This window comes from Branchiostoma floridae, chromosome 5 (genome assembly GCF_000003815.2).
Source record: "Branchiostoma floridae strain S238N-H82 chromosome 5, Bfl_VNyyK, whole genome shotgun sequence".
In the NCBI taxonomy this organism is placed as follows: domain Eukaryota; kingdom Metazoa; phylum Chordata; class Leptocardii; order Amphioxiformes; family Branchiostomatidae; genus Branchiostoma; species Branchiostoma floridae.
The window spans coordinates 17,578,833-17,601,702 of NC_049983.1; the positions used below are offsets into that span (position 1 = coordinate 17,578,833).

Here is a 22,870-nt window from a genome sequence, read left to right on the forward strand (position 1 = left end):
ATAGACGTCTACAAATACGTTGTGCAGGGCACATTGCAGGTCCTTTATTCCTGCTAATAAGCCATGCATAAACCAAGCAGCACATTCATGGCAGGCCGATACGTATGTCATACATACTAGTACTTGCATGGCCTTTGGCAATACCATCGAATCTGCAGGGTAGAATATCTCGCTAGCACGGTATGGCATGGTCGACCCGGACGGACGGACGGACGGACGGACGGACAGCAATCTAATATCAGTCTGATTGCCTTTCGCCGCGGAAGCGCGGCGAAAGACAAAAAAAACTTGATTTTGATATCTCCAAGGTAATGGTCTTGGACCTGCATATCATGTACCATATGGCTATAATGATGTTGGTAGGTACGTGAATTTGGTATGAGCTTGGCATATAACAATACATTGCGCAGCCTTCTAAGTCTTATCACTTATTGGTCATTCAATTTTTGTCTTGAAGCAACTTGTGGAAGACTACCCCTCAGAGAAATTTAGAGATATATCTTAGACATATTGGGGCTTTCTTAACATGAAAGTAAATTAAGGAGTTTCGCTACCAATGAAAAATCCAAACCAGTTTCAAAGTGGCTGTTGTTTGTAAATTCACAGTTGAAGGAAATCAGTGTCAAAGTGTGACATAGATCTTTTAGAAGTGGCAGAAAACTGCAGTCAAGGCACTTTCAACACAGCTAATACTTGATCAAATTTATGAGGCTGAAAAATATTCCAGTTATTTGCAGTCAACTTTGTACTGTGTTTTTGAGGGTGGAACTGGAAGGTTACATTGACTCCCACACTTGAACAAACCTACAGGTAAAAGGGGGCTGAAATTGCCTCCACTGCCCAACCTTTAACAAATATAACCATGTTGGTAATCAAGACCAGCATAAAGGGAAACAACTCACCTCTTGAATCAAACATAGCAGACAGTAAAAAGGACTAGAATTTCTTGAAAATCAAACACTGGATATTATTATTGTGATAGGAGAAATGCTTTACAATTTGTGATTAACTTTCAGGCTGCTAAGGTTGTCATTTGGCACCAAAGCAGCAGTGTCTGGGAGAATATTTTTAAGAATATTTCACTTTTATAATAGCTGCTTCGAAGTGTCACAATACACACAGTAATATTCTAGCAAAGTATTTTTCATACAAAATGGTTGTAGGCACAATGCATTTTCTCTTCTTTTGTTGCAAACACTGTTGAAATGATATGATGAAATGGCCCTTGAGACGGAGCACGTTTATGAGGCGTTATCACTGCCCATTGCCAGACCCCTGGGGCCCCCAGACGGCTGCATGAGACCGGGGTTTCCTATCGTCTGGATGGCAAGGCAAACTGCACCATGGCAACTGACAAGTTCCACCTGCAAGTGCTGGGGTCAGCTCGGCTCAACCCTTTGTTTAGAATACATGCAAGATCGTCCGTTACCATGGCAGCGGGACCCTGATAGCTTCCTGCCAGTTCTACCAGTTTGGGAGAGAGTGTGTGGGGGTACTCTCCAAGCAGAGGTTGGTGAGGAGAATTATAGAAAAAGGTAATGATTTTCCCCACCAACCTCTGCTTGGAGAGTATATGAGGGAGGTACTCTTGGCTTGTACAAAAATGACTTTTTTTGGGACAGTAGTAATTCAAAGGCAATCCATATTTATGGTGTTAAGATTTTGCTATGGAGAGGTCATCGTAAAAGCTGTGAAAATAAAACCACATTTCAAGACTTGCTGTCTAACCTGTTATAAGAATTATCAATGAAATAGATTATCTATGAAATAGAAAATTGATATCAGTCACAATGTAAAATTGAACTATACATTGGAATTGAGCCAAAGTTGAAGAAAAGTTCTACAAAGGTTTTTTCCCTCTCTTTTGGAGATTGCTAATTTTTTCTTCAAAAACATACAGCAAGGCAGACCCTTGCCACCTTGTCTCATTTGGCTACATCAAATCAAATGTATGGTTTCAGTCCATATTGAACAATTGTAACATTCATAAAAGTCATTTTTGAGGGAGCTATGCATGATTTGACATTAGTGATCCAATGTGTATATATATATTTATATAAAAATATATAAAACGTTATGGGATCGATGACTTCATGTGACTACCTTGGCAGAATTTTTAAAAAAAATCATCACTTGTAAAATTCAAAAGTAAGTTATTTGGGGAAGGACAAACTTTTTGAAAAGTGCTAACTTTATAGACTTTGGTTTAAAGAATCTGCACTGTATACAAAAAATGTACTGCTTTGTAGCTATTTTTTACCTTTGCCAAGAAGGTCATATTTTTGAGGGCTTTGGTTCATGTATGTAGATGTATGTAGCAGAACACAGAGCAGAGCAAGACTACCACATGTACTACTAGTGTACAGCACTTCAATTCAGTCTTGCAATTTTTTTTTCTGACTATAATTACCCGGTAGGTTGTAATTTGGAACAGTTGACTTTGCCAAAGTGTGAACAAATATCCATGTAAATAAAATCTGAAGGCACCAGCATGGCTGCATTTTCTAATTCAGTCTCCGAATCCAGCAAAGTTGAACTTGAACATCCAAATTGAAAGCTGTTCATAAAAACTCCAACAACAGTTGTTCAGGGTAGACTAGGGAATCATTAGCTCTTCCAACAGTTTGGAAAATCTGGAAGGAAAGTAAATTAATTGACACCTTTGCACTTTCCAGGTCCTGACCTAAAACAATGTGCTGCATTAAAAAGTCCTGCGGAAAGATTTATTAGACCAAGGGTCGCACCTGTGGTGCCGGCTGTAATTGCCGAGGAGCCCAGAAAATTCTGGCAGATTCTGGGGTACACCTGTGCCTCGAACAAGGGTGTGATTATAGTGGGCGGTTTGTGTTTGATTCAACCCAAATTAATTGGACACCGTCGTTCCTTTCAATCTTTTTCTTTTCCTTATCTTCTCCGAAAATAACAGGGTGTGTTATTTCCTCCTTAACATAGAAGCACGCCGCCCAGAGTTTTGCTGCACAGAGCGGCACAGGTTACGTAAATATTGCATTCGCCGCTCCGCAATCTCCGTAGCAAAAGTTGGAAAACATTTGCGAAGTGTGTGCTTGTCGGTGAGGGCCTGTTGCTGGGTCATACTCAGAATCAAGCCAGGCTCTCTGAATATTTGAGATGCTGAAGAGTGCTGCTTTGAGTATGAAAATGGGATGGTAGCTTCTTCAGAATCAATCTTATGAATAGATTTACTCCCACAACATAAGAAGCAAACAAACACACACACTGGACTGGTACAAGGCAGTTGGGGTAAACAGGTTATCACAGGCCCTTGGTTTACACAGCTGTTTCTATGGTTACCAAAACCCTGACAGAATGTAACACTGACACTTGTTTAATCTCCAAGCAGATGTTGAATGGATCATTTTTGTTCTTGTCATGTATAAGACGGGCAGTCTCCATGACCCGTCCCTCCATACATCCAGGGACCAAAATTTTATTACTGTGAAGGACAAAAATTTAAACCCATCCATCCCAAAATTTTGAACTTTATTCACTTATTTCTCTCCTTGATGCAGCAGGTTGGTTTAATAGCTAGGCTGGGTATCAGGGAGTATGGGAGCCACTGGAAACTAACCAGGCTCATACTCAGGCTAACCAACCTGCTGCATTGAGGATTATATTAAAGAGTTCTAACTGTTAAATCATATAATTGGATAGTGTTTGTTTCAATTCTTGTAAAAAAATAAATTTACAAAAATGGGACCAAAAAAGATTACATTCCTGTGAAATATTGCAAGGTTCAATAAGTTGACGTTTTGGACATTAGCTCTTTATATTTTTTCCATTATGACCAAATCGTCTCCTAATAACATAATCCTTAGGGGTCAGTTTAGCATTCTTGCAATGATTGTGGAGAGTTTGAAGTCATCCAGTAAATCTATAATGGATATCTATACAAAGTAAAAAAAGGGTCATTTGACAATTATGGCAAACTACCCATGACACTGGGGAGTACTTCATCATTTCTATCTTCAGCAGACATTGCCAAAACAGAGATACCAATCCTTCAAACTACATTCCTAGAACTCTTGTTTTAGAAACAGAAAGTCTGAATGCAAATTCCCAAGGGTATACAAATTCCGATCGCCTTCCGTGCATGAACGCTGGCAGTGCTCTAAGCATCAGTCAGGGAATTGCGATAATGTTTCCGATGGCCGAATGAGCCAGGCGAATTCCCCCGCCAAACATTTAGAGCAGAGAAGTCGTTAGGGACCGTTGGGTATTGCAGAGCCCCGGGAATATAGAGTAAGTAAGTAAATTGACCTTGGAGGGGTTCTGGCGCATTAGGGGCCTTGTGCCCTACACAAACTGTTAAGCCAGTTTCCTGAAAATTTCCCGAGCGATCGTGAAGCGCAGAGTTTCCATAAAAATACAGTTTGAAGGCCGGTCTTGAGGATTTCCTGCCATCTTGCATGATGACGGGAACATTTCAAGGACATATCACATGCTGTAGATATGACTTTGCATGCATTATGGATTAGGAGGTGTCCTAAAATACTACCTGCACAGAGGTGGCTGATGCCAAAAAAAATCCGGGCTTTCTGAGGGCTTGACCCGACTGTAGTGAGTTTTGAATAAAGTTCGAACTGAAATATGTTTTTACATATAGTTACATGAAGCTACAGCATTCAGTCAATTCCTTCAGAAAGAACATTCATTCTTTGCAGCATGCCAATCAATATCTGTTTTTCATGTACTGTAAATGAAGCTTCATTATTAATATTACTACTAATACTAGAATGCTGAATTCTTCAATTTGAATCATTGCAGTGCAGGTTTTTATTTTCTGAAGATAACAAGTCTTTCCAACCTGTCACATCATGCCTCTGATAGTCATTATGTCAGGCTTCTGATTGGATAATGGCTGACCAATCAGTTTGCAATGTTTCCAACAGCCAACCAATCACCTGGAAGAAGGTCTGGGCCAGGCCTCAACATTTCATTCATGAAAGTATAACAAATTGATCAGCAACCTGTACAGTAAAGCTGTTGGGTGGACCTTTCTGCTTCTACCAACTTCAAGGTCATGATTATTTTTGCATTTTTCAAGGTCAACGCGTGTCAAGGGGACAGCGCAGACACAGCAGGTAGTGAAGACAGGGCAGACAGTACCAAGGGCATTCATTTATTTCCTGTTCTACTGAAGGACAAAAGCTAACCTACACATTGTTGGAGTGATTATTCTTCGTACAAACCCTACGTTTGTCATATCTTACATATCTACCTTCTACTGTATCACAAGTTCTTAAATACAAGAAAATGAAAAAATGAAACATACCTTGTTGGCTTCAGGGCTGGCAAACTTCTTCTTGAAAGTCCCCATCTTGTGGTTTTCAAAAGTCTGCATCTGCATCAGTCAGTATAAACCATTTGATAGAAAACTTGAAGATTGTCTTCCAGCTTATGGGGGGTTGACTTATGATTCTGCTCTCCCCTGATGTCCGTAACTGGGCGCATTGACTTTCACAGTTTCACCTGTAGTTAGTTTTTGTCTGCTATTTTCTGGCACTAGCCTAACTTTTGGCAGAAAGAGGCTGGGCCATTTCATCTGTGCAATTACCCTAAACTCTCCTGCTGTAAGTCACAGGAAATTGAAACACAAGCTTCTTTAGGCCCAGAATGTCCCTCTCTTTGCCAAGAAATGTACCAGTGTAAGTAACATTACATGAATGGTTATGCACACAAGTTGCAGTGATGTCACAAGGCACCCATATCAAGTTTTGCAGTGGACATACCAACTTTGTTACAACAAGGCTCCAGTTTTGGTAGGGATAAAAATTAGGGGGGCATCTTTTCAAACAAAGATGCCAGTGTTTTATTTAACAACATGTTATGTCAGCCAGTTGTTGCAGGTTTATTGAAGTTTTCTGCACTTTAATTCGCACATTAAAAATCAAGCATTTAGTATTTACAGTGTATTTGAGGTCTCGGTTAAGACGATGATAGTGGTACAATAGAGGACAGAAAATATTTTTGTGGTGCTTTATAAGAGTTTGTGAGAGGGTCACCAGGGAAAACCACAAACATAAAAAAACAATGTTGAAACATCAGTATTGACAGTACCATATAATAGATCTAGTATTCCACCAGCCATGATTAATTCTGACAGATGACTTTTTGTAACAAGAGATAAGAAAGGAATGGGTGGACAGATTCCTCCCTGTATGGGGTATCCTAAACCAGAAAAGGAAGGATGGCCCACTTCTCCATTTCCTGCAGTTGTCATGCTGTAACATTGAATTTATTTACTCTCCGAGCAGATCCTACGGTGCTGTAAGATAGTATCAAAGCTGGCCAAGGGGTATAGCTGGTCAAAGGGAGTCAGACGGGCACCTCCGGTAGCATACACACTCCTAGGCTGACTTCACTTCTCTGGTACCTTTTGATAGTACTAAGTATCTTATGCTTCCATAGGATGATTAGGATCTGCTTGTAGATTAGAATTTATTTATTTTCCTATTCTTGCTGAAGGAGTTGAGTTTAAGTTTTTGCCTTGTTTTAAGTTCACAGTGGAAACAATACTGCAGCGTAAAAAATGCATATTCGTGGTGGAGATCCCACCTGAAAATATTCACAACTCTACTGCAAACATTTCAGGATTTACAGTATGTGAACTGATCTTGTTTTATTTTCTGCATTTTTTCAGATTTGAAAAGAAAATTGCATGTTAGTACATGGAGGAACAAAAAAAAAAAAAAAGCAAAAATTGTGGCACCAACACTAAATTAGAAACCTTTATACATATTGCCCTTTTATAAAGGTTTCAGAAAAATGTGTCTTTTTGATAGGCTGGACTTTCAAACCAATATATGGAATTGCCCTGGCCTGCAAACTTCAACATGGACATATCATAAAGTCAACTAAAAACTGCTTTTTCTGAGTTTCCAATAAAAGTAAACCGATTTCATTCAACACGTTTCACTCTACTGCTGGTGATTTTGCAGGGGTTTCATATTTCTCAGTATGTCCCTATGGCTAGCATATGAATCCAGATTACTGTAAATGCATTTAAATTCGCAAGGATTTAATTTCGAGGTAGCGGGAAAATGGAGTGTTCGCTGTGGTTTTAAGTTTGGGGTAGCGCTCTAGACTGCAGTCTCATACTATAATAGAGAAAGAGAGTTCACGGTGAAGTGGTCACAGCGAAAAGCACATCAAATCACCGCGAAAATTTCTGCATTTACAGTATATTATGGGACAGATACTGCATCACCAGAGGTCAATAACCTTTGCTTGACCAACTTCTAGGCCCAAACATTGTACAAACACGAACATTGATTTCCCATATACAAATGTACATGAAAACAAAACATTTACGAAAATACACAGCAGTTGAGACAAAAATATTCAAATCATTAAAAAAAGGACTCGTTGCCAGTCATAAGCCAGATTAGCAGAGGCAAACCTGTTGATAATTATACCAGCTGGGCAGCAGTATCTTCAAAGTGACCCCAACTTGTTGACCCAACTACTGTAAGTCTTTAAATGTTCACGGTGGTTATATTCTTGCAGACTTTTCCTGTGTCCTTTTGCTGCAAATTTGTGCTTCTATATATTGATAATACTGTACTGTAGGATAGTTTCAACCGCTCATGTCAAATGCTGAAAAATTCAATTTTCTCTGCGACTGCAAAATAAAGTATTAAAATATTCTGAAATCTCTATGTTCGAAATTTTTATGTTCCGAAATCTCTATGCTCATAGGACAGCCTGAGAGCTGTGTTAAAGTTGAATGCTGATGCATTTCAAGTTTCAAACTTCCGGTGAAAATCTGCCCCAAACTTTAAAGGGGCCAAAGCCTCCTCCACGAACCAGAGTTTTGACTTGGCAGGGGTCCCAGCTTGGGTCTTCCCTTACAAGTCAACATATCACAGCCTCCAGTTGCATGAATCGGCATGCACAACTTCTGGCTAAACTTGTCCAAATTAGGAATTATCCATGGAAACAAAACAAACGGTCATTCCGTCATTTAGGAAATGGAGGGCTCAGTTTTTCAATGTTGCTGGTAATGCTCTTTGTACGTGTAACGTTATATACGTTGACCGAATAGAAAATGAAAAGTGTGCAACTAATTAGTACCTGGTAGTCTCTCCTGCATGTGAAACTTGATATTGGTCATGTTGCTCCCAAGAATTTTCCAGCCACAGCCACAAAGCCATTAATTTCACAAGTTTGACTTGAGCCTGAGCCTTTGAAGGCAGATTTCATGTTGCTGTTCCAGCCACATAAATACACCAGCAGAATTCAGTGTCAGTCAGTCCTGACTCTGCAAATCTTCCTGCCAAATGTCACAAGACAACTGATTCATCATATTAAGATAATCCAAGCCTTCAATCTTTTGACATCAAACAAATGCCTGGGATTAAATTGGTAGTTCTGCTTTTAGGCAAAGAAAGAAAATTGGTGGATCAGGTTGGGTAAAAATTACATGTCTAGCAACCTTTCTAGAAAAAGTAGAATAATAATTTCTTTCTTTCTACGTTTAAATCTACAATCATTTTCCTGTGAACATGAGTGAACTCCATCAACGAATTTCACTGGCGGGTATCTTTCCACTGTGATCTTGCTTCACGCATTAAAAGAAAATAAGACTATATTGTAAATGCGCAATATTATGATATTTGAGATTGAAAAGCTGCTGATAGCACTTCAGTTTTCTCCCGTCTCAAATTACGTTCCATTTTTCCTTTGGCAGAAACTTATGTCACCCAGCAGATAAGGCAGGAACATTACTGGATATGCGCACTACCTTTTCATTGGCAGTAGTGGGCCATTTACAGGTATCCCTAAGAACACATAAAGGCCACAGGGGACATACAAGGCAGTGGCATTCCTTGGAGCTGTCTGACCCACTTAATGCAGTCAGTTGAGTTGCAAACAAAACCCAGGTTGGGCAAACTCCCCTATATTGACACGGCCGCCTCCAAAGAAAAATCCATAATTTGACTGCTGTCAGAGTTTCCAATATTGTGTGCTCTGTCAGATTCTGGGACATTTAATTTGAATGGCAGAACGTAGCACTTGGGAGTAAAACTAAAAGTACTACACTACTGTATACCTCTGGTAAAAGATAAGGTAAAGTGATGGTATAAGACTGCCATACACTAATTGGTGTGTTAATTGGGATCACAAATATCTAGGAAACTCATAGTAGGAGGTTCTCTGCCCGATTTCTAGAGATGCTGATGACACAATGACTGTAAATTGTTTTATTTTAGTGGGGACTTAATTTTTTCATAGGAGAGGATTTAAGTTGGTTTTCTCACAGAGACGATTTGAAATGATCCTGTAATTGTGGTACAAAAGATGAATATTCTCTCCAACATGATTTCGTACGAGGTCAACACGAAAATTAAACCACCACCAACGTTTCAAAATTCACATTAACTGAGTAAGTTCAACATGACAAGGACTCCTGCTCGTGACCTCTGACCTGTCATCGCTGTTGACCTTTTTGCCATCCAGGAAAATAAATCCAGGATCTTGACGGTGGTAAATATGACCCAAATCTGGATTTGCTGGGGACGGTCGGTGGTGACATCCAGCTGGGCAAACATCACCAACAGGAGATGGAGAAATGGGAGGGAATTGTTCACCCTCCTCTCCTTCAATACACAGTATAGGGGGTGGGATTATAAAGGACAATTCTGTCAGTCCCTAACTTGGACTAAGTAGAATAGGGGAAGAGGGATTGTTGTCTTGCATGTGTGTTCGTGTGTACATGGATGCGCTTCTTATAAAGGTGTCAAACATCAATTAGGTTGTAGTTGTATCATCGGGTTTTATGTCAAAATAGTTTAAAGCTGCATGTCCAATAAACAGTATTTCTTAAGTTTTGCTTTCAGTTGCAAGCACACTTGTTCTTTTAGCAATGAAAAAAATGTTCCATTCTGACCGGTGGCTGCACTTATCCACTATCCACAACATGCCCTCTTTGGTCGCCAGAGCTAGCCAGGGTGCCATCCTCTGTAGTAACTGCTGGTTCAAGCTTTTTGCTTATCCATGGTTAGCAAGTGAAAAGATTGACTGAGGATAGACAAGCGTACATATCCAACAATCGGATGCAGAAACTTTCCTGTCAGTAAAACGAGCTTTCACCTCAAATCCTTTTTATATCAGGTGGGATTGATTGAAAAGGAATTTATGATTGACCTAAACACACGCTCTAAACACACGAGTTATATTTTAGACCGGACCCGTTTGGAATATATACTTGTAGTAGTAGCCATTTTCTCTTTCAATAAGTTACAACCTTTCCTGTCTTCCCCCATGTTTTTGTGATTTAGGGGGGAGTCTTGGCGTGGGTTCAGTTGCAACCCAATTTCAGATCTCATTTCAAGCAAAATGTGTTAGCTGTTCACTCAGTTGGACAGGAATGCCAGAAGCTGTAAGGTAAATCCAAGAATTTCCTCTTGAGCCAGAATGAAGTGGACGTTGTCAGGTGACACTTGTAGTGCAACTTTGGTAGCTTCTACCATGTAATTTCCATATATTAATCATGACATCATTTCCTGTGTTTAAACGTGTCTACTTGTGTTTTGAGTCTGACCTGGAATGGAACAACAGCTAGCCTGAATCATTCCCAGACACAAGTACAAATAAAGTCGGTGTAGTCATGACCAAAGAAACCATCTCATCAATGTTGATGGTTAACTGCAACGGAACAAAAATTATTGAGAATGCACATCCAGTAAACAATTGTTTGATCAAAGATTAATAATAAGACATTTGTAATAAACGATGGCTTATCAAATTTTTGTGACTGAAATACATCTTCTGTGGGATTTTAGACAGGTATGAAAATAAACATCCCGTGAAAAAACCATGTACTCAATATGATGTAGGATTATTATCATTTTGAAGATACTAGGGAAACTCATTCAAGTGTTTTCAATTACAGTGTATCAACTGCTTCCCTGCTGTGACTAGTACAAATTTGGTGCAATCATGTTGGATGAGGAAAATGTGCTCTCTCAAAGCAGAGGTTAGGCTCTGGCTGGTTTTGGATGTTTCTACGGTTCTTGGCGAATTTGTTGGGCTTGAAAATTCATCAGGTTTTCTTTTTATGGCCAAGCCTAACCTCTACTGTAAACTCAGTTGTAGTTATCTTTCAATTCAAGGTTGAAAGAATTATGTATACAAACACATATTCGTTGTGTTGTGATTCCTCAGTAAGAGGTCACAATCCACTGCAAACATTTTAGTGTTTACACTATCAGTTTTACATAATTGCCTGTGCTAGATCTAAAATGAAACTAAAATTCATCCATAGCTTCTTGGGAAAAGGTGTAGCTTTCAAGCAAGTTCACAGAAGAAATACGAATATATAGTAATATCATCTGGTGTATTTTGCCAGCCAGTAGGTACCCAAAGTATGAGTAATGAGGCTGTTTAACGTGGTCGAGGCACCTCCTCGAGCACGGGACCCCCGTTTTACGTCCCTCCCGGAAGACGATTTCGTGGAAAACTTCGTGAGGCTACAGCAATCCGGACGTCCTTGGTTGGTCCCCCATCCAAGCACTGTCCGGACCGTCGCGTTGCTTAACTTCCGAGATCGAGGGATCGGGTGTACCAACGCGCCACGCGGCCGTAGCGTAATATAGTTGTTGACTACTTTGATCTCCTTTTCAGCTCTGTGTTGCATTCTGTTAAAACTTGTATCCCACAGCCAATTAGCAAAATATAAACAGAGTCATGGGAGGAAAGTCCTGTATGCCCCTCAAGAATTACCCCAAGAAAACCCAGATTTGGGGCCAGATGTTAGCTTGCCCTCCCCCAAAACAATCACTGCACGGCTCTCAGTCTGTGGCCTTGAAAATATGCGAGAGTGTGATGCAAGGGAAGCCGCAGCTGTCCTTTGTCGTAAACCGTCCATGTTCCATCTAAGCCCCGGAGTAAACAGTCTTCTAATTCCCTTTCAAGATTTGTTTATATACAACTGTGTTGCAATTTTCACCAAGTACACAGGCCCGGGACGGAAGGTTATTTTTTCAATGGGCGATATTAACTGGTCTTTGCAAAAGGGAAATCTTCTGGCCTTCAGAAAACCAGTTATTAACGTTACATTTTTTAATAGAGCAAAGCTACTTTCATCAAATCAAATCTGATATACATTGTTACATTAAGTTCCCCCACCATCCTACAAGAATCATTGCAGTTTTCACATAATACTACACATTCAGACTGCCATGTGTATGATAATGTGACTGCAGTTTTTTGAATGGGTAATACTCGGTCTTTTCGAGTCTGAAATTTCCTCTTGGCCAGAGCTTTGCATAAATCTACCATTTTAGAACATAACATTATATATTACATTTTCATAAAACAGAGCTACATGTACTGGTAACTAAACCCTGTCCTTTGTTACATGTAGGATAGTACACTACACTGCAAAATCCCCAAAGGCATCCACTTCACTGCCAGTGCCAGCTTCCAAGAGGCAACTTTGTTTGGCTCCAATGAAATTACTGGAGATTAGAGGTGTACAGTACATGGATCATTATTACATTACTGACACAGTAGCTCCATATAAGCCCTACCTAGCACCCTTCGTAATTTCATTGTAGCTCCAAGAAAACCTCAGCAATAAGGTAGGCACATATATACACAGATTTTGGTGAAAATATTCCACAAATCTGTCCACAAATGGATGCCATACAACCCGCAGTTTTTGTTTTGACCCATGGTTGCTGCGTTCGATTGTGATTCGTGCAGCAACCTGTAAATGTTTGTACATTCTTTGACAGCATTTCGCAAATTCCTACCTGCCGCAGAACGAACAGCTTATACTTGGTTCAGCGATAATAAAGAGGGGTGATTTCTAAGGTTGGAAGGCAAGTATTTCTGACACGTTTGTTTGCGTTGAATCATCAAGCGAGTCTGTAGGCAGTCAGTACGCATTTCAGACTGTTCATGAAGATTCATCAAATTGCCCCCAGAAGACGACTCAGGACCGGAAAACTTGAGGTCTATGTGGACAGGTGGTCACTATACTATAGACAGGATTCTTAATTATTGTGTCAATGGGAAAAATTATATTAGTAACCACAAAATATGGTCACAAGGTCCTGTTATAGAAATGGTCACTTGTACAGGTTTGGCAGTTAAATATCGCAGTCTTGAAACACTGTAATAAGGTCTTTGCTTTACATGCAAAATTCTTCAACACATCAGAGTTACCAAGTAGTATTTGTAGAACATAGTCTGGAAGATAGCATCCTAGTACTGTAGTATAGAGGCATTTTTGTCATAACATCATTTGGTGCATTGAATTTGCAGACACTTATACACATCTGACAAAGTGTTAGAATATCTTATGGAATTGGCAGTTTTGTGTGTTACTGTTAAAGATTTTTGTAGGTTTAATGTAAAGAAGCTGCTGCAACTTGCTAGCCACTGTCTTGTTGTTTACCATTCACACCACAAAAATATACACGGACGCGTATATAGGAAATCCATGCCTATGTACAAGAAGGTGGACAATTTATTGAATGATGGAAAAAACAATCAACCAATGTATATCAACTGCCACCATATACCGACGACTTAGTAGTTGTTTAGAGGGATGAGTGGTCAAGGGTCTCCAAGGGGTTGCCAGACAACCTGATTTGATACTAAAAAAAGGAAAAGTACTTATCAGAGATGCTTTTCTCTGTTATTTCCACTTAAGACAGAAAGGAGCCTCTCCTTACAACTGCAACACAAAGCTTTCCTTATTCTTTTGATCACCTACAGGCAAAACCCCTAAAAGACCCTTGTCCTCCCAACATATTGGTCAGTGTAAAAACATTGGCAATAAAGGTAACAAAGTGTTAAATAAAATATAACTACTACATGAACTACCTTGTCATGAATAACTACATTGTACAGGTACTAATTGTTTGTAGAAATTCCACATAAAAATGGCCACCTAGGCTAGTCAAGTTCATTTATGAACAAAAGCGTACATATAAACCTTAAATACACCTGCTACCAGAAATAAGCTGAGAAACCTGTCTACCAACCCAGCAAGGCTAGTCATTTTTTTTTACTATACATTTTTGTCAATGTACTAAGCAAATCTGCCTGCTAGGTTTGGGTTAGATATGATAATAAAAAGTTGTAGAATGAAGGGAATAATCCCTTATTCAATTATTACTGTACAGAAATTACAAAATGCGAGATCTCCTTGGAATATTTCGTCAAAAACAGTGCTGGAATCTCAGATGAATAGTTTACCTCGTCGCTCAGACTTTCGTTTTTATGTATCAGATTTCATGTGTGGTAGAGAAGCATAAATAGGACACAAGATCACGTTGTCATATCTTTGTACATAAACACAGCAATGGTAGAATCCATTCTTTGCTACATTTTTCTGTGTCCACATTTTTTTCTCCTGACCACGATCTCTCTCAGTGTAGAGGCTTACAATTTTTTGTTAGAGACTTTGCTGGTAAAACGACAGTGGGGTGTAGTATCGTATATTACTGCCACATCACCTCAACACACCTCCCTGTCTCCTTATTCTCACCTCTACCTATGATTAAAGCATCTACCTGCTAGCTGGCATTAATATGACATTCTTTATCAAAATATATCTACTTAACTACCTTATTGTAGTAAAATATAGATGAAAATAAATGACATTGAAACTTCTTTTTTCGTATCAAGTGTCGTCCCCTCATGTAGAGTAGTACTGTTTTGCGGGAATGTCATTTGAGGGGGGCCTTTGTGATAGAACTGCACATGGTAAAACAAAAACTATAACGCTACATTAACATAATACCTTTGTACTTAAACCAAACAAAATAATTGACTGCTGACAACACACGCTGCCATACTGGTAGATAAAAGGATGCTAACTAATTTTTTTCCAGAAATTTTCCACCGCAACATTTGGGTGAGCTGCACTGGAAAAAACGCTGCTTTTCTTAGTGACAACAGCAGGCTGTTTTTTTAAAAGCCCTTCTTTCCTTTGTTTGTCCTCGCCTGATATTGTGGTTTTCTCTCCCTGCGTTTGTGACAGTCCAAGGGTTACACGCTTATAGATCGCTGCCTGCTAGGGGGGCACGCGGGATGTTTACCGAATGCACCTGGCCTTCGAGTGTTTGTTTAAGATAGAGCCTAACCAGGAGGCTCTACTATATAGCCAGCATTGTCGCTGCTACCAGCTAATGACAAAAATCTGCAAGCCTTCTCCCTGCAGCTTTGCTTGAAAATCTTGAAGAAGGGGCTGAGATTTTTTGGTAACTTGAGAAGGAAACAATGACCCCAAATAATGCCAGGCCCAAGCTTTGCTAATGGGAACCATAAGTACAGGCAGAAGCCATAAAAGTGGGACCCCTTCAACATGTCACAATCCACATGGGAGCATTCAAGGAAAAGGAAAAGAAATCTACCAGAGAGAGCCACCCGACAAGAACAGGCTTGCGCCGTAGCTTCTTGAAAATAATTGGGCACTTTTCAAAACCGGCAGCATATTCCAATTATCTATGAGTTAGCTCTATAAATAATAATGGCACTGAGTGTAGCGATATTGCTAATAATTCATCCTCGACTAATGGCGGTGACATCATTTGGAAGCAATGGTGCAGAGAGAGTCCAGAAGTATCAAAGTAAGGGTAATGCAGACAGGCAGGCCAAAGTTCCTGCCCTTAAAAATAGGGTATCATATTTCAGTCTGCCAACTTGGAATAACCAGTGGTAAGCACAACTGTGTGGAATCAGGCTTTTCTGGAAGAAATTCTTGCCATTTCCTGCCGAAACATTTTCAGAACTATCTTTGTGAATATGGAATATGTCCGGGCAATTGTGTAAAAACAAAGCCCTTTGTCTGCTACACCTTTTGCAAATACATTAGCAATATGCTCACTTTCAGTAGTCACGGATGTGCAAAAATCGGCTATCCTAACCCTCATGAAGTTCATTTTTTTCTTTCTCGTAACGAAAAAAATTGCTTCAACCCCAAGTCTATATACACAATAAGTGTGGTCTTAAGAGAGCCGTTTATACCAACCCAGGGGTAGTCAAGCTAGGGAAGAATTTTGACGTTTTCTTGGGAAAGAAAGCTACCAATGTTTTAGCGACAGAAACTTAACTGCAACTGCAACATTAAAATCATATCCTTTTAGGATACTGCCCCAGCACTTGAGCTGCTACGTGACTTTCCCCCAAGATGGTTGTAGACAAGCTCACTGCACCAAACTCCCATCTCTTATATCTCTTTTTCTCTCTCATAGTAAAGTACTGTATTTCGTATCTCCAGCATACAAATATTTCTTTCCGTAAAGTGATCTTAAATATCTTCTCTTCTATGCAGCGCCAACCCGGACATTTTCAGAAAGCACCAAAAACCGAATATCTACCTCACCCTGGGCTCGACCCTAAAACCTAGCATATATAACGCCAACAACTACCTTGCACTGCCAGAAATTCTCCTCCACAATTTGAGCCAGCACTAGTTTCTGTGATATAGCATAGTTATTAATTCATAATACCTCTTATGTATATTTTACAAATATATATAGTGACTTTTTAAAAACTTATTTCTAATCCTAAACTTCTCGGCAATGTTGCTTTCTGAGAACATAGAGGTTGGGAGGAACGATATTATCACTGCATGTTTTTCTAATATCATGTTTTCGTCGCGGACTGATTCCAGGGTGGAAAAAAAGGTTCGAGTCGGTCCAATCAAGGCCAATTAGGTTCACTCTTGGGGCCATACTAACTGGCAACGGGCACAACAATAGGAACAAAGCCAGGTAATTACCTGTGTTGTAATGAGATTACCTTTTACCTGACTGAATCTTACAGTTGTTTCAGAAGGGACCTTGTCATAAACCCTCTTCCCAAACACATGGAACCAGTCCTAACCGAAGTTTGTTTTTTCTTTGCACTAAGGCAAGGGAGAAGTGGTCAATGTTTGTGACACAGCATTAATGTGCAACATGAGTTAGGCTGGTAGCCATACATACGTACATGCAAACTTAGGGAATACGCTACACTGCCCTAGTCTCCTCCGTCTTCCTTTTCTTTAAGTGCATGCCAGTCTTTATAGCTATCTGCATTCACTGTAGTCCATATCCAGGTGACTTAATGCTCTGTAGAAAAATAGGGCTTTCTGATTATTTCCCTGACAATTGTGCTACTGCAAAATGACCAATAAGGACTAAGTTTTACTTTTTTTGTTCAGCAATTTTCGGCAGAGCCACCTGCCTGTGGTTCTAGTACTGGTTTGGTCATGGTCAGGCTTAGTGCGAGGGAGAGATCAGATAGCCCTATTTAAACTGGGAACTTAGGGTGGTCAGCATACCGGTGATGGAGGCCTGGTCCGTGGATGCCGGTGCGCCCGCCGCCACCGCGTGTTCCTGCAGGGCCTGGCTGGTCTCCACCTTCTCTTCTTCGCGCCGCTTCAGACAGGCCGCCTTCGGGTTCAGGTTGCGCTCTCGGACCTGGCGCTCCAGGTCGGTTATGACCTCCACGGCCTGGTGGAGAGTGGTCAGCTTGGTCTGCGGCTTGTCGGTGTTGAGGTGTAACGAACACATCCTGCCCAGCTCCCTGAAGGCCTCGTTGATGTCGCGTACCCTCAGACGTTCCCTGGCGTTGTTTGCTGCACGGCGGTCTCGTTCGCGCCTCTCTCGTTCCTCCGGCGTTTCATCCTCCGGGATGGGCCCCTCATCCAATGAGGATGTGGGCGAGTTCACAAACGAGTCCCGTGTAGATTGCGAGGGGGGACGACTCTTCTTGGGCTTGCTGTTCTGCACTGCTTTTCCCGAATCCTTCCCATCTTTGTCCTTATCCTTGGACTTGGACACGTTTTCCTTGGTTTCCACTTTTTCCACTTTGACGACGCCTTCCCTGTCGCCGGACGCGACCCCGCTGCCCTGCAAGGTGTGGAACGGCTCCTGTGACTTCCCCAGGTCGGTGGATGACGTCACGCTCTGGGTAGGCACGGTCTGGCTGCCAGGCAAGCTACTGGACACCGCTCCCGGGCCAAGCAGATGAGAACTCATACCGGACTGGCTGTACTCGGAACCTTGAGGACCGAACGGACCTCCGTTGGCGGGAGCCAGGAGACCCCCCATGGGGTGGAGGGAGCTTCCCGACCCCATGGGGGGTTCTTCGGTTGCAGCATGGTTTCGTAAGACATGGATTGCATCGTCTAACCTCTCTTCCACCCTGCTCTGTAGTGCGTGTAGATGGCTTTCAAATGGCTGACCTGGCGGCGAGGTTGGATTCCTGCTGGTTGGTCTTGACCACTGGCCGGTGGGACCGGTCAGTGCTGGCGGCGAGCCCGGCCCGGCCGGCGTTGACGGGTTGGAAGGGAAGCTGCTGCTGGTGGGCTCGGAGTAAATGGAAGCGAGGGCTTTGCCGAGAGCGTCGCTCGACTGCGATGTCACGGCGGTGCTTCCAGACGCGGTGACGCTCGACGGGACCACGGAATCACTGCTGTTGACTGAAGACATGCTGACGAAGGGAGAGCTGGAGTTGTGGCTGAGACTGGAACCACGGAAAGTGTTCATTGGTGGAAGACTTGGAGGGCCGTAGCCCATCGAGTCTGGATTATGATGAATACTGCTGAAGGCTGCACCGGGCGCCGGAGGTATGTGTGAACTTGTTGATGTCAAGATGGAAGGATATGCTGAAGGGACGCCCCCAGTCCCCCAGGGGTCCGGGGAGCTGTGCGCGCCGCTAAAGTACTCGTCGCCGTACATCCCCGACGGCTTGGGAGACGTGTAGCTAGGGGATGCACGGTTGAACTCATCCGAACTGCTAGGTGAGTAGACTGGAAGCCCACCGTGCCCCGATCCCTTTCTTCTTTTTGCTGTACTGCTGGGCTCTGGAAGAGGTCTCCTCTGGGCCGGTGAACTGAAGGGGTAGAATGGGGAACTTGAGTTGGGACTTGGCAGGGGGACATCTCGGCTCATTCCGGGGACTCCGGGCCCTCCATCCCGGGATGTGGAGAAAGGGTAGGGTGGAACTGAAGGCATGCTTCCTGAGGTGATGAAGGGGGGGCTGAGACTGTCGTGGGACAGTCGCCGTTCCCTCATCCCTTCACTGAAAGGAGTGCCGTCAGGAGGGTACCCCCTGCTGCTCTCAAAACTTGGTCCGTGCGACCATGGACCACCACCGACCTCCTCCATGCCTGGTCTCATTCCCCTAGCCGGTCCGTGGGCCATCTCCTGCATGCTAGCGCGTTCTGCCACCGCCCGGGGATCGCCTCTGCCCGGTCCCCCGTGCGAAGGGGGCAAGAACATCGCACTGAAGTCCAGCAAATCATTCAGTTCTTTGTCGGTCCCCAAAGCAGCCATTCTTTCTGCTGGGTTCATGGCGCTCATTCAACTAGTCGCGGCCCCCAGAATGGGCCTCTCCTTCCGCTAAAAGTCCGTGCAAGACGTTCTGAAACACTCCCCGACTTCAGTGAGCAGCTTTCCGGAGCTGTAAAAGGCGCTCCACGGCCGTTTTGGACGTAGTTTTTCTGTGCTCGGGACACCTCGCCCTTTCCCTCGACACCCGCAAATGCAAATTATGCACCCTCCGCACTACTTTCGCCTGACCCGATTCATGAAATAATTATGCCCGTTTTTTCTTCAACCTCATTTATTACAAATTCACAATATATCTCCGTATAAAAACTAGATATAAAATGAACTGATCGCAAGATTACTTTTCATCATCATTTGTAGAGAATTAATTGAGAAACGCGATATAAAGTATCAACTTTTAGTCAGGCACACAAATATGATAAGTTTGGACGTGCGTCGAGGCTTGAGGCCCCACATCCAAGATGGAGGCCGGTGGAAACAACAAAAGGCAGGGCCTGCCCAAATTACGAGAACTTTTGCGCCGCCAGCGGAAAGACTCCGACGTACGTTTGCCTCTCTCTTGACGATTTTCCCACTTCCTTACGATACTTTTGCGCCACGTTAGGACCCTCTGTTGTGATCGTAAGGTCTAGTTCACGGCAAGTCGGCGATCTAGTTTAGGTCATTTTCTGATATGACCAAAGCCCCAAACCGTTTGCAAACTCTACAGACAGAGGAAATATGTAGCATCTTAGCATTTTCTTCGTCAGTGACGGCTTTTCTTCATAACTTAAAGGGAACAATGCTTTATTCTGTAGGTTAGTTTGTTTTCCCTGACGGTCATAAGCTCGCATGTGAGAGCCAACATTTAGAAGTAGAATTGCATATTCATTGAACTTCATGAATTTTAACTTCATTTTCCTGTTGTTATTTGCTAATCAATTGGATTTAGCACAATACTGGTAATTTCCTAAAGTTCTGATTTGAATTAAAAACAAATTAGAATTAAGCACGATTTCTCCAGAGTTAATTTTCTATGCAGCAAATTTGTTAAAACTTGAGTTTTGATCTACAAGTTACAACCAACCAAATTGCTTGGAATTAGAGAAATCAAAGTTTGTAGTAGACTTGTACATTAGATAGCAAAATTGTGCAATGAAGCTATTGAAAATAAGATGTAACAAGGACATTTTGGGTTCAGTCGGTGTTAACAAAGACTCAGGTGTGTAGCGATGATAATTCTACCCATGAGAGTTAAGAGTCTCGGTTAGGTCAAGCAGAGGAAAACCTCTTCCGACAAGTTCACTCACGAAGTCTTCAACAACTTTTCCTTCATCCTTGACTGCACCAAGGTGAAGACGAAAAGTTAGAGGATGTGCGTTAATTGTTTGTCATCACCTGGTTACAAGTATTTTTCTGTCGGAAGTGAATTTGTCGAAAAATTACTTGATATTCAGTTAACCATGCTGTAGTTTCTCCAATTTGTAATTCCTCGTTGTATTTTCAGTACCAATAATGTCATGTTTTTTTGTTTTAAAAAATTCCATAAATGATGTGATAGTCTGTTAGATTTAATGTTAAGTTGCTCCAGTTGTATTTCGTCTTTTATTTTCAGTTTTGCTTGGTTGCATTTTCGGTAATAACAAGTTATAATGGAAAATGGATTTGTAGATTTTTTTGTGAAGAAGTCACCTTGGAGTACTTCCTACTCATGTATGTTGTCATGTATGTTATCGTATACAGCACTGCAGTGTTGTGATCCTATGTATTTTCTATGCTAACAGTGCATTGACTGAAATGGAAAAGGATGTTTTTACTTTATACAGTATCAACACAGATAGAAGTGTTTTCAAATTCAATGTACAATGTATATATTTTGCATCAAGGATGTAAAGCTAAAGTGTCCTCACTTATATATCCTGCACTTTTATATGTTTACAAATAATATAAGACACAGTATTGTTGCACACACGAAAATCCAAATCTGGGAGGAAAATTCTGTCTGACTGCACTGCTAATCTTCTTAGTAACAAGTTAGGCTTTCATATTCTAATGGTTATTATGATTTATACACTGTGAAAAAATGGATTACCTTGTAGCATTCAGGGATGTGCATAATCCATTTCCTGTTGTTAGAGGACAGTGATGTGGAAATCAGCGGTAATGTCAGTTTCAAGAGACAGGAACGACACTTGACCTTGGTACAACAAGCTTTTCCACAGAGGTAGCGACAAATTAGAATGGTTAGATGGAGTTTGTAGAGGAAGTTTTCATTGTCTAGGATAAGTTAGCATCCTTTTGTTATATTTTATTTTGTAAATTTAGTCATATTATACTTGTTTGTTGGTATATATGTACATCATCGGTTACAGAAACTTTCTAACTGAAAGTACAATGGATTTGGTGAGTTTTACAACTTGATCTTTTTCCTGATCATTCAGTCATTGGTCAGCCACACAGTTTCAAAATAGAAGTAGTAACTGCCTGCTGAATAGTACATGGATTTTAAGAATATTTGCAGTACTGAATTTCCAAAAAAACTTCCATAAAACTCTGGAGTTTGACGTGTTTAATGACACAAGATAGGGACTGCAGAAAATTGGTGGGAAATCTAAAACGACATGTATATCAGCTTGATAGGGAGAGAAAATACACAAGGATGCTAGAAAATTCACACTTATTTACCATTTTAGAGGGAAAATTGTGACCCAGAGTCCTGACAACATCCACACAAAAATATACTAGTCAAGCCACCGCAATTATTTTAATACCCTGTCCATGTACAAAACATAGAATTGTAGAATCAATGCATTGACAGTTCATTTCTAATCTCAGCAACTTGGAATTGCATGGTACTGGGTACTACAGGTACCACACAATCATCACCACAGGTGATCCTATATTCCCTCTGATCCCCTTGTCCACTGCTTTAGACAACTTGATTGCACAAACTGATCAGGTGGACAAATCAGATTTCCTGACACAGATAAGGCCCAATCATCTCCCGCCATTGATATGTTGATCGCACGGCTTTGTAGGAAACAAAAGTATTTTTGATGAACTGTTTTTGTAGGAAGCATTAGGTGTTTTGTGGTACTTCATAGCATAGAATTAATAAGAAACTGTGGAGAAAGAGTTTACTAAGAATAGGAACATTATACATGTAGCTGTTATCTCAGGAATACTTGAAGTGGTGTTAGGTACTAGTAATTGTTGAAAGGAAAACAAAGTCAAGTGTTGAAACTTTGTGACAACAAAATGAATATTCAATAGTTAGCAATTGGTAATGGTGAGATAAAAGCATGGGAAGAAACAATATTGGGAAAACTTTATACATTAGAAAAGTAATATTTTCAAGTTTTGAATGGCATTTTAGAAGGAAAGAAATTGATTCTTATGGAAAGTTTTTATTGCTTGTAAAATGGGAAACATTTGGGTATTTTTCAATTGTTGTATTGGTATAATTGAAATAGCAAGGCTTCGTAATATCATATGTGACTCCAAAAACAAAGATTGTAGGTTACCTCATTTTACTGTGATCTTGTTGCTTGCGATTATTATGATGTATATAA

At 41.1% G+C, this 22,870-nt stretch overlaps 2 protein-coding genes across 4 annotated transcripts in view; one reads left to right on the forward strand and one right to left on the reverse strand.

The window, feature by feature from the left end:
* Positions 1 to 13,461: 13,461 nt before the first annotated feature.
* On the reverse strand, positions 13,462 to 19,540 carry LOC118416630 (transcription factor 12-like). Its single transcript, XM_035821789.1, has one exon. The coding sequence runs from the start codon at positions 19,329 to 19,331 to the stop codon at positions 17,271 to 17,273; it is 2,061 nt and encodes a 686-aa protein (XP_035677682.1). The 5' UTR covers positions 19,332 to 19,540; the 3' UTR covers positions 13,462 to 17,270.
* Positions 19,541 to 19,720: 180 nt separating this feature from the next.
* LOC118416629 (striatin-interacting protein 1-like) overlaps positions 19,721 to 22,870 on the forward strand; it is a 35,941-nt gene continuing 32,791 nt past the window's right edge. For all 3 annotated transcript variants that reach the window (XM_035821786.1, XM_035821787.1, XM_035821788.1), the window contains exon 1: positions 19,721 to 19,861. In XM_035821786.1, coding sequence (XP_035677679.1) covers positions 19,781 to 19,861 — 81 coding nt within the window. In that variant the 5' untranslated portion in view covers positions 19,721 to 19,780. The remainder of the gene's footprint in view (positions 19,862 to 22,870) is intronic.

What these genes read in the sequence shown, in the direction of transcription:
- LOC118416630 (XM_035821789.1), bottom strand. Translation starts at nt 19,331, where the DNA reads ATGAGCGCCATGAACCCAGCAGAAAGAATGGCTGCTTTGGGGACCGAC.